The 12,420-nt window shown below is 44.4% G+C and overlaps 1 protein-coding gene across 4 annotated transcripts in view; it reads right to left on the bottom strand.

The window, feature by feature from the left end:
• The window catches only part of LOC132824519 (src substrate cortactin-like), an 83,519-nt gene that overhangs the window by 59,146 nt on the left and 11,953 nt on the right, over positions 1-12,420 (bottom strand). For all 4 annotated transcript variants that reach the window (XM_060839140.1, XM_060839139.1, XM_060839143.1 and 1 more), the window contains exon 3: positions 4,350-4,423. In XM_060839140.1, coding sequence (XP_060695123.1) covers positions 4,350-4,423 — 74 coding nt within the window. The remainder of the gene's footprint in view (positions 1-4,349; positions 4,424-12,420) is intronic.

Genomic DNA, 12,420 nt, shown 5'->3' with positions numbered 1-12,420 from the left:
GATGACCCCTGAAATGGGAGGCCTAACATAGGATGAATGGCTGAATATCCTGGGACTGTATTCATTAGAGTTTAGAAGGTTGAGGGGAGACCTAATAGAAACTTACAATATAATGCATGGCTTAGAAAGGGTGGACACTGGAAAATTGTTTCTGAGAGGTGGGGGTCAATTTAGAATGGAAATGCGGAGACATTTCTTCAGCCAGACAGCGATGGGCCTATGGAATTCATTGCCGCAGAGTGCAGTAGAGGCCGGGACGTTAAATGTCTTCAAGACAGAGATTGATAAATTCTTAATCTCGCAAGAAATTAAGGGCTACAGGGAGAGTGCGGGTAAGTGGTGTTGAAATGCCCATCAGCCATGACTAAATGGTAGAGTGGACCCGATGGGCCAAATGGCCTTACTTCCACTCCTATGTCTTATGGTCTTATTATTACTGAGAGCCTGTAAATCAGGGAAATCAAACATTTAATTCAAATTACAAGTAGCTCAAGGTTGCTGGTAAGAATGTTATCAGAAGCAGTCAAACAACAGAGAGACTGACCCAGCACGTGCTGCCTGAAAGGGTTAAAGACTCAGTGGCAGCTTTCAAACAGAGAACAGAACCGAAAGAAAACAGACAGGTGTCACTCATTGAAAGTTCTTCCAGAGAGCTAGTACAAGCACAATGGACCAAAAGGTCTCCTCCTATAAAACCTGATCGACAAATCTGATTGGACCCAATTATATTCTCAGTCCCAATAAGAAGTCTCAATGCTGTAAACTCAACTCAGTCACCTGGAAAGACCCAAACTACAAACCTGCAGAACCAGAATAATCCCAGTCAGGAATTCCCCAGGCTTCCTGGCAGCTCCCGTGCTAATGGCTCCTAATGAGGAGTCCTGGCCTCTGTACAACCAGCTGAACATTAACATTACAAAATAGCTCAGTCCATTAAAGGGCAAGAGGTCCTGCCGGACTCTGACTGTGCAGGTTGAGTTGTGCTCAGAAGTGGACAGACCATTGCTGCGATTAACCTCCAATCCTGACAGGCAGACATTTTGTCTTCACACGGGATGCAAGGAGTGCTTTCTCAGGCTGAACACCCAGTGTGCTATATATTGAGCAAGGGATGAGGGCAAAACATTCCTCAATATCTGGGGCTTGTTAACTGGGTGGGGTAAGGGCACATTAGGAAAGGCTACATTGAGCAGACTAAAAGATAACCACTTTAATGATGTATGGCTTTCCCATTATTGGCTCCCTCAGATTAACAAAGCTGATCAGTGGATAGACCAGAACCTGCTTTTTTCATGTGAGTGAGCCCGCAGACAGGAATTCTCCCAGGAACATGCATTGCCTCATGCAAGGGAATCTAGGTAACGAGAGGTCATAGATTTAGGATAGAAATGAGGAGGGATTATTTCTCTCAAAGGGCCATGAATTGGAGGAATTCACTCCCCCAGAGTGCAGTAGATGCCATAAGACTGTAACATACAAGAGTATAATTAGGCCATTCAGCCCATCGAATCTGTTCTACCAATCATCAGAGCTGATATGTTTCTTAACCCACCATTCTCCACCTTCTCCCCGTAATCCCCTTTTTGATCAAGAACTTACCGATCTGTCTGAAATACACTCAGTGACGTGGCCTCCACAGCCCTCTGTGGCAATGAGTTCCATGGATTCCTCACCCTCTTGATGAAGAAATTCCTCCTCATCTCAGTTCTAAAAAGGGTTGTCCCTTCACTGAGGCTGTGCCCTCAGGTCCTAGTCTCTCCTATCAATGGAAATATCTTCTCCATGTGTACTCTATCCAGGCCTCTCAGTATTCTGTAAGGTTCAATCAGATCCCCCCTTTTTCTTCTAAACTCCATCAAATACAGACCCAGAGTTCCTTGACTATTCCTCATATGACAAGTCCTTCATCCCCAGGATCATTCTTACAAATCCCCTCTGGACCCCCTCCAACAGCAGCACACCTTTCCTTGGATACAGAGCCCAAAACTGCTCACAATGTTCCAATATCAATCTGATCCAGGCCTTGTACAGCCTCAGCAGTACACCCCTGCTGTTGTATTCTAACACTCTCGAAATGAACGCAAACATTGCATTTACCTTCCTAACAGCCAACTGAACCTACCTGTTAACCTTGCCGGGAATTTAAAGTTTAAAAAGGAGATAGACAGAGTTTTACTAGTGAGCAGGAAAGTGGAGTTCAGCCCGAGATGAGATCAGCAATGATTGGATTAAGTGGCACAGTGGTTAGCACTGCTGCCTCACAGCACCAGAGACCCGGGTTCAATTCCCACCTCAGGCAACTGACTGTGTGGAGTTTGCACGTTCTCCCCGTGTCTGCGTGGGTTTCCTCCGGGTGCTCCGGTTTCCTCCCACAGTCCAAAGATGTGCGGGTCAGGTGAATTAGCCATGCTAAATTGCCCGTAGTGTTAGGTAAAGGGGTAAATGTAGGGGAATGGGTCTGGGTGGGTTGCGCTTCGGCGGGTCGGTGTGGACTTGTTGGGCTGAAGGGCCGGTTTCCACACTAAGTAATCTAATCTAAATAGCAGAGCAGGATCAAGGGGCTGAATGGCCTCCTCCTGCTCAGAGTTCTTACATAACACAGGAACAACTCAGTGACCAGACTGGACAGGCCCTCCCATCAGTCGGATAGTCCAACTCTGACTGTTTATTTGAATAATTAGTACCACACACAGCTGTAGTTAACTAAAACACTTGATGATGTGCACAGCCACTATTGCACAGATATCACTGAACAGTGTTGACCAGCTGAGTGTTATGTTTCTAGCTCTTGGGAGGTTTTGTGTTTAAGTTTGCTTTTCATTTCCCACCCTCTCTTCAACTTTATACCCACTCTGTGAGGGACCACTAACCAATGACCATCCACCATTCCTTGTAATAGCTAAAAAAAATTAGCTTCGACTGAACTAGCCAAGTCGGCCACGTTAACCTGGATTTTCAATCTGGTGAATTTGACTAATTTTTGATTGCGGTCTGTGTTTCAGTGGTTAGCACTACCGCCTTTCAGCACCAGGGTCTCAGGTTCGACTCCAGTCTTGGGCGACTGTCTGTGTGGAGTTTGCACATTCTCCCCGTGACTGTGTGGGTTTCCTCCGGGTGCTCCGGTTTCCTCCCACAGTCCAAAGATGTGCAGGTTAGGTGAATTGGCCAGGATAAATTGCCCGTAGTATTAGGTGCATTAGTTAGAGGGAAATAGGTCTGGATGGGTTACTCTTCGGAGGGTCGGTGTGGACTGGTTGGGCCGAAGGGTCTGTTTCCACGCTGTAGAGAATCTAATCTAATCTAATCAAATTAGTTTCCTTGGGATAGATAAGGAGAAGAATTACAGCTCAACATTTGGGGGTCAGCCTGAAGGTTGATGACGATGCATCCACTGACCAACATTTTGACCAGGTGACAGAAACTTTCACCCCGTGTCTGCGTGGGTTTCCTCCGGGTGCTCCGGTTTCCTCCCACAGTCCAAAGATGTGCAGGTTAGGTGAATTGGCCATGCCAAATTGCTTGTAGTGTTAGGTGAAGGGGTGAATGTAGGGGAATGGGTCTGGGTGGTATACGCTTTGGTGGGTCGGTGTGGACTTGTTGGGCCGAAGGGCCGGTTTCCACACTAAGTAATCTAATCTACAATTACCTGATCGTCCAATTCAAAATCGGGAACTAACTGCCATATGTAAAAGATATACTAAGTTGGGAAAAACTAAGGAACGTGACATTAAATCCTGAGCAATTGCTTCTCGAGGAGGAAACAGGAATCCCACTTCACATCAAACTGCGGCGATATCACTCACCATCCTGACTTGGAAATATATCGCCGTTCCTTCACTGTTGCTGGGCCAAAATCCCGGAATTTTTTTTCGTAAGGGCATTGTGGGTCAACCTACAGCACATGGACTGCAGCGGTTCAAAAAGGCAGCTCACCCCCCCACCTTCTCAAGGGCAACCTGGGATGGCCAATAAACACTGGGCCCAGCCAGTGTCCTCCACATCCCAAACATGTGCATCAACAAGGTGACAGAAATATAACCTTAAGACTCTCCTCATTATTTTGTCGATGGATGCAGAAAAGACTAAGTCTAATACCTTCTAAAAGTCATTGCAACAAATACTTCTGTGTAAGATGGTGCAACGTATGAAGAGGACTTCACAATCATCAACAGAACAGACCATGACTGCTTGGCTACTAGAAACCATTTTCATTGTTTGAATCAAAACCAGGAGATGCCACAGCCCAGAACATTTCCTCCAGTGGCAAAAACAAACTTCTCCATGCCAGTGACATGAAGAAGAAGAAAGCTGGCCACTCCCCCAGTCACAACCACTAAGGAGCAACTTACTTTATGTGGGCCTGGTGTCCTGATCCTTGAACTGACTTGGCTCCCCATCGCTGTTCTTTTTCAGACAAGTCATTCTAGTTAAAACAAAAACAGAGAAAATAGTAAAAAAAAAACTTTCATCCAGTCACACGCACACAGGAATGGAAAGAAAATGTTAACAGTGGGAGAGCAATTTACTATTCACTGTAATTTATTTGACCGGACACAGTGTTGTAAATTTAATGTGGTGAACAGCCTCATCACATTGTACCACTGCTTTGACACCAGGCCAAGGAACAACTAATAATTTTACAGATGAAACCAAAATGTTACTTGCTTGGAATGTTAAATGAACAATTCAAATTCAGGGACATTAGTGGTGTGGGAGCAGTTCCGGTTTCCAACTTGGACAGTCTCGGGTTTGTGTCTCAAGCAGAAACCTGTGGCTCAGACTTCTATAGAGTCCTGAGGAACCGTACCACTGAGGAGGATCTTTACAGACACACTGCCCCGACGGCACTGTCTGGTAGATGCACAAGACCCCATGGCATTATTCCAAAGAACAGCAAAGGGGTTTTGATTTAGCCATTACCTATCCATCAGCATGACTGAACACAGGTGATCTGGTCAGCAGCACTTCACTGCTTCTGACTCCTGTCTTTCTCCCACTTTAAAAGCAATGAAATAGACAGACTGTAAAACCCTTTGATTTATTCTAGAGCCACAAACAATGCTGTGGAAACACAACTGGGTTCCATTGTGCTTTTATAAATATTAAATACTCATTGTCTGTCAGATTTTTACTGATCCACTCTGTACTGCCAGTGATTACCGATCTTAATTTTAGACACTAAACTATTAGATTTCTTTGAGTGATATTTTGCACAGGTTCCAAGTTTGAGGTGATGAAGCAGACAAGTATACAACAGCCAAAAACTGCAGACGGTGGAAATCAAAAGAGCTGGAACAAAGAATTGGAAAAGCACAGGTCAAGCAACACAAGACCACTAAAAAAAGGTAGGCCATTCAACCCATCAAGTTAGTTCCACCATTCAATACGATCATGGCTGATTTGATTATCCTCAACACCACTTTCCTGCCTTTGCTTCACAATCCTCAATTCCTTTACTGATTACAAATCAGTCTATCTCAGCCTTGAATATTCTTAGTGACCTAGCCTTTACAACTCTCTACAGTAAAGACTCTTATGGAATCTCTACTCGGAGACAAGACATTCCTCATCTCCATTTTAAACGTGCAACATCTTATTCCAAGATTCGACTCTTTGTCCCAGATTCTCCTACAAGGAGATATAACTTCTCTGCATCTAGCCTGGCAAGGCCCTGTCAGAACAAGAGCATAAGGTATAGGAGCAGAATTAGGCCATTTGGCCCATCAAGTCTGTTATACCATTCAATCATGGCTGATACGTTTCTCAACCCCATTCTCCTGCCTTCTCCCCATGATCTTTGATCCCTTTACTAATCAAGAACCTATCCATCTCTGTCTTAAATAAACTCAGTAACTTGGCCCCCACAGCCCTCTGCGACAATGAGTTCCACAGAGGCACTACCCTCCGACTGAAGAAATTCATCCTCATCTCATTCTAAAAAGGGTTGTCCCTTCACTCTGAGGCTGTGCCCTCGGGTCTCCTCCTAGAGGAGGCATCTTCACCCCATCCACTCTATTCAGGCCTCTCAGTATTCTGTAAGTTTCAACCAGATTCCCTATTTATCTTCTAAACTCCAGTGAGAAAAGGGCCCAGAGTCCTCAAAACTTCATATCCGGGATCATTCTTGACCCCCTCCAATGCGAGCGCATATTTCTGTAGATACAGGACCCAAAAATGCTCACAATATTCCAAATGCGGTCTGACCAGAGCCTTATACAGCCTCAGCAGTACATCCCTGCTCTTGTATTCTAACTCTCTTGAAATGAATGCAAACATTATATTTGCCTTCCTAACCACCAACTGAACCTGCACATTAACCTGAAGAAAATCCTGATCTAGGGCTCTCAGGTCCCTTTGTGCTTCAGATTTCCAAAGCTTTTCTCCATTTAGAAAATAGTCTATGTCTCTATTCTTCCGACCAAAGTGCATAACCTGACACTTTCCGACACTGTATTCCATCTGCCATTTCTCTGCCCACTCTCCCAGCCTGTCCCAGTCCTTCTGCAGCCTCCCCACTTCCTCAACACAACCTGTCCCTCCACCTCTCTTTGTGCCGTCTGTAAACTGAGCAACACTGCCCTCAGTTCCTTCGTCCAGATCATTAACGTATAACATGAATGGTTGTGGTCCCACCACTGACCCCTGCAGAACTCCACTAGTCACCAGCTGCCATCCTGAAAAAGACCCCTTTATCCCACTCTCTGCCTTCTACCACTCAGCCAATCCTTTGTCCATACCAGTACCTTGTCTCTAATACCATGGGCTCTTATCTTATTTAGCAGCCTCCTGTGCAGGTCCTTGTCACAGGCTTCTTAGAAATCGAAATAGATCATATCCACTGACTCTTCTTTGTCTAACTTGCTCATTACCTCCTCAAAGAATTCTAACAGATTTGTCAGGCATGACTTCCCCTGGATGAACCCATGCTGACGCAGCCTTTGTGTGCCATGCACTTCCAAGTGCTCCACAATCTCATACTTAATAATGGACTGTAAAAGTTGACCAGTGACTGAGGTCAGGCTAACTGGCCTATTGTTTTCCATCTTCTGCTTCTCTCCCTTCCTAAACAGAGTGATACTTTTACCATTTTCCAGTCCTCTGGGACCCTCCAGTGATTCTTGGATGTTTCAGAAAGTCAATTTTCATTCTTCTATATTTCAATGAACAAAGACCGAATCTACTCAACCTCTCCGTATCAGACAGTCTGTCCATGCCTGTAATCAGCGCAGTGAACCCTCTCTGGTTGGGAGAGGTATGGGAAAGCCTCCCATACCTATCTATCATTCTTTCAATAAAAACGCTTAAAGCTGTTTACAGTATTCCAGGCGTATAGCTTTAGCAAAACCTCTCTATTTTTATTCTCCATTCCCTGAGAAATTAAGCAGGTCAGGCAGCATCCAAGGAATAGGAAATTCGACGTTTCAGGCATAAGCCCTTCATCAGGAATGCAGAGGAGATGACCTGGGGGGTGCAGTGAGACAGAGACTCACTGAAATCCTTGTAGAGGGAGGAAGAGAGCTTCTTCAAGGAAGGCATCCTTGCAAGAGGATTCACAGTAGGTTTTGCAGAGGAGATGACCTGGGGGGTGCAGTGAGTTGCAGAGGAGATGACCGGCTTATGCCCGAAACGTCGAATTTCCTATTCCTTGGATGCTGCCTGACCTGCTGTGCTTTAACCAGCAACACATTTTCAACTGTGATCTCCAGCATCTGCAGACCTCACTTTTTACCTGAGAAATTAAGGCCAATATTCCAATTCCCTTCCTTATCAACCACTGAACCTGGGTGCTAACATTCCGGAATTTATTTACAAGGATTCCAAACTTGCTCAGTTTTAGAGCTCTCTGCAGCCTTGCTCCATTTAAATAACATTCAGCTCCCCTACGCTTTCTGCCAAAGTGCATAGCTTCACATTTTCCTACATTTTATTCCATCTGCCAAGTAATTCCCCACTCCCATAACCTGTCTGCATCCCTCTGCAGATTCGTTATCATCCTCACCACTTGCCTTCCCACTTTCTTTGTGTTATTACAAACTTGCCAATAGTACATTCACTTTATTTCATTCAAGTCATTAGTATATATTGCAAATAATTGTGGTCCCAGCACTAATCCCGGTGACACTCAACTAGTTGCACATTGCCAGCTGGAAAATGTCCCCATTATCCTACTGCTCTGTCTTCCGATCATTAGCCAATCCTCTATCCATGCTGACATTGTACCGTCAATACCATGGGCACCTATTTTATTCAGCAACCTAATTTGTTATACTTTACAAAACACTGGTCATTACTTCCTCAAAGAATTCTAACCAATTTGTCAGACAGAATTTCCCCTTCAAGAAGTCATACTGACTCTGTTTGATTATATTATGTATTTTTAAATACTCAGCTATTATATCCTTGAAAAAGACTCTAACATTCTCCCAAGAGCAGATGTTAAACTAACTGGCCTATACTTACTGTTAAAAACCAGAAGAGCTGCGGATGCTGTAAATCAGAAACAAAAACAGAAATTGCTGGAAAAGCTCAGCAGGTCTGGCAGTATCTACGGAGACAAGCCAGAAGTCTGGTGACCCTCCCTCAGAATTGGTTCTGAAATGTTAACTCTGATTTCTCTTCACAGCTGCCAGACCTGCTGAAATTTTCCAGCAATTCCTGTTGGGTATAATTCCTGTTGTTTTGCCTCCTTCCCTGCTTAAATAAGAATGTATGACATCAGCAGTTTTATAATTGTCTGGGATTTTTCCAGGATTTAAGAATTCCTGGGAGATTACTACCAGTGCATCCACTATCGCCATAACTACTTCCTTTAATATACAAAGGTGCATCCAGTCAGGTCCAGGGGACTGTTGGCATTCAGCCCAATTAGTTTCCCTTGCACCTTTGTCTCCAGTGATAGTTATCATGTTTATTTCCTCCCCTCCTATAGCCCCTTGTATTTGGGGGTGCTATCAGCATCTTATACTGGGAAGAGTGATGGAATTTATTTATTCAATGCCTCTGTTATTTCTTGGTTCTTCATTATTATTTCCTCGACCACATTTGTTAAGGTGCTCATAATCACTTGGCTTCTCTCTTCCTATTTATATATTTAAAGAAGCTCTTGCTATCTGCCTTGATATTACTTGCAAGTTTATCCTCTCCCTTTTTTTTTCTCTCATTATCTTTTGGTCATTTGTAAAGTTTTCCCAATCCTCTGGTTTACCACGAAAATTTGCCACTTTTTTTTACTTTTAATTTGATGCTGTCCTGAACTTTGTCAGTTAATCAGATTTGGCTTAAACCCTTCCTGGGATCCTTCTTTCTCACCAGAAAGAGGCTTTGTTGTGAGTCATGAATTATTTTCATAAAGTGTTCCTGAACTGTTTTTGTTGTCAAACTTCTTTCTCAGTCCACTCCTGCCAGCTCTAAACTCATTCCTCTATAAATTACATGTATTTCAGTGTTACACAGTAGCTCCTGACTTCAGTTCCTCCCTCTTGGTAAATTTTACCAAGATTTGGAGATGCTGGTGTTTAACTAGGGTGGACAAACTTAAAAATCACACAACACCAGGTTATAGTCCAACAGGTTTAATTGGAAGCACTAGCTTTCGGAGCGACGCTCCTTCATCAGACTACCACCAATTAAACCTGTTGGACTATAATTCCGGTGTTGTGTGATTTTTAAAATTTTACCATGTTATGGTGACTGTTATCAAGGCAAACTTTTATTCTGACATCGTTTATTAAACCTGCCTCATTACACATCTGGTTAGAGACAAAAAAAATCTGCAGATGCTGGAATCCAGAGTAGATAAATAGGAGGCTGGAAGAGCCCAGCGAGGCAAGCAGCATCTTTGCAAATCACAAAATCCAAAATAGTTTGATTCCTGGTTCAAGATAGCTGTCCCAATTCTCTAATCTTCCTTGAGGTTTCATCTTCCAATCGGACTCCCAAACTACATGAAGGTTAACGTCACCCATAATCAATGTACAGCCATTGCTACAAGCCCTCACTGCCTGCTGGTTTATTCTCTGTCCCACTGTATAGCAGTTGTTAGGGAGCCTATACACCACTGCTACCAGTGTCTCCTTCGTTTGTTTCTTCTCTTTCTTACCTCCACCCATTAGGATTATACATCTTCCAATGCACGGATATTTGAGGACTTAGTTCTTTGAGAAAGTGACCAAGTTGATAGATGAAGGAAGGGCTGTTGATGTCATATACATGGACTTTAGTAAGGTGTTTGATAAAGGTTCTCCATGGTAGACTAATGGAGAAAGTGAAGTCACATGGTGTGCAGGGTGTTCTAGTGAGGTGGATAAAGAACTGGTTGAGCAACAGGAGACAGACAGTAGTAGTTGAAGGGAGTTTCTCGAAATGGAGAAAGGTGACCAGTGGGTGTTCCACAGGGGTCAGTGTTGGGGCCACTGTTGTTTGTGATATACATAAATGATCTGGAAGAGGGCACTGTTGGTCTGATCAGCAAGTTTGCAGGTGACACAAAGATTAGTGGAGTAGCAGAAAGCATAAGGGACTGTCAGAGAATACAGGAGAATATAGACAGACTGGAGAGTTGGGTGGAAAGGTGGCAAATAGATTTCAATCCAGACAAATGTGAGGTGATGCATTTTGGAAGTATAACTCTAGAGCGAATCATACTATAAATGGAACAGCCTTGGGAAAAGTTGATAGGCAGAGAGATCTGGGAGTTCAGGTCCATTGTACCTTGAAGGTTGCTGCACAGGTGGATAGAGTGGTCAAGAAGGCATATAGTATGCTTGCCTTCATTGGATGGGGTATTGCGTATAAGAGCTGGCAGGTCATGTTAACAATGTCTTGTACAATTTTCCAACCACATTTAGAATACTGTGTACAGTTCTGGTCACTACATTACCAAAAAGATGTGGACACTTTGGAGAGGGAGCAGAGAAAGTTTGCGAGGATGTTGCCTGGTATGGAAGGTGCTAGTTGTGAAGAGAGGTTGAATAGGTTAGGTTTATTTTCATTAGAAAAAAGGAGATTGAGGGGGGACCTGATTGAGTTTTCAGAATCATGAAGGGTATAGAGACAAGCTTTTTCCCAGGGTGAAGGATACAATAACAAAGTGAGAGGTGAAAAGTTTAAGATTAGATTAGATTATTTACAGTGTGGAAACAGGCCCTTCAGCCCAACAAGTCCACACCGACCTGCCGAAGCGAAACCCACCCATTCCCCTACATTTACCTCTTTATCTAACACTACAGGCAATTTAGCATGGCCACTTCACCTGACCTGCACATCTTTGGACTGTGGGAGGAAACCGGAGCACCCGGAGGAAACCCACACAGACACGGGGAGAATGTGCAAACTCCACACAGTCAGTCAGTCGCCTGAGGCAGGAATTGAACCAGGGTCTCTGGCGCTGTGAGGCAGCAGTGCTAACCACTGTGCCACCATGCCACCCACGGTGGGATACACGCTGCCAGTACTTTACACAGAGGGTGGTAGGTGCCTGGAACGCGTTGCCAGCAGAGGTGGTAGAGGCAGGCATGGTAGATTCATTTAAGATGCGTCTGGATAAATGCATGAGTAGGTGGGGAGCAGAGGGATACAGATGCTTAGGAATTGGGCGACAGGTTTAAACAGTACATTTGGATCGGCTCAGGCTTGGAGGGCCGAAGGGCCTGTTCCTAGGCTGTAAATTTTCTTTGTTCTTCTTTGTTCACATCCTTCCTATAGTGTGGGAACCAGAACTGCACACAGTACTCCAGCTGTAGCCTCACCAAAGTCATGCACAGCTTCAATATAATGGCCCTGTTTTTACTATTTACCTGTGGATTAGGGATCTATGGACTTACACTCCAAGACCCCTCTGTTCCTCAGTGTTCCCCAGTGTCCTGTCATTCATTGGGTACCCCCATCATCTGGTTTTGTCTTCCAACACGCATCACCTCACATTTCAGGGTGAAATTCCATCAGCCACTGATCTGCCCATCTGACCAATCCACCCATATCCTCCAGCCAATCTTCAGCTCATTCACAAGTTTACCTCCCATTTCCCACATATTCTCATCTCCATCATTGATAAACATGATAAACAACAAGGGACCCAACACTGATCCCTGTGGGACACCACTGTACACCGGGCTCCAGTCACACAAACATGCCCCTCCCACACCCTCTGTTCCCTGTCACTAAGCCAATTATGGATCCACCATGCCAAGTTGCCCTTGGTCCTATGAGCTCTTGCCTTCTTTGTGAATGTCCCTGTCAAAGACCTTGCCGAAATCCATATAAACTACACCAGCTGCACTGCCCTCACCTACACACCTGGTCACCTCAAAATTCCATCAAATTTGTTTGGCATGGCCTTTCTGCGACAAAGCCCCTCTCACTATCCTGACCAAACCTCGCCTCTTCAAGTGGACATTAATCCCACTGCTCAGATTTGTCTCC

This window comes from Hemiscyllium ocellatum, chromosome 18, assembly GCF_020745735.1.
Source record: "Hemiscyllium ocellatum isolate sHemOce1 chromosome 18, sHemOce1.pat.X.cur, whole genome shotgun sequence".
NCBI classification, from domain to species: domain Eukaryota; kingdom Metazoa; phylum Chordata; class Chondrichthyes; order Orectolobiformes; family Hemiscylliidae; genus Hemiscyllium; species Hemiscyllium ocellatum.
This window is presented reverse-complemented; position numbering and strand designations above follow the sequence as displayed.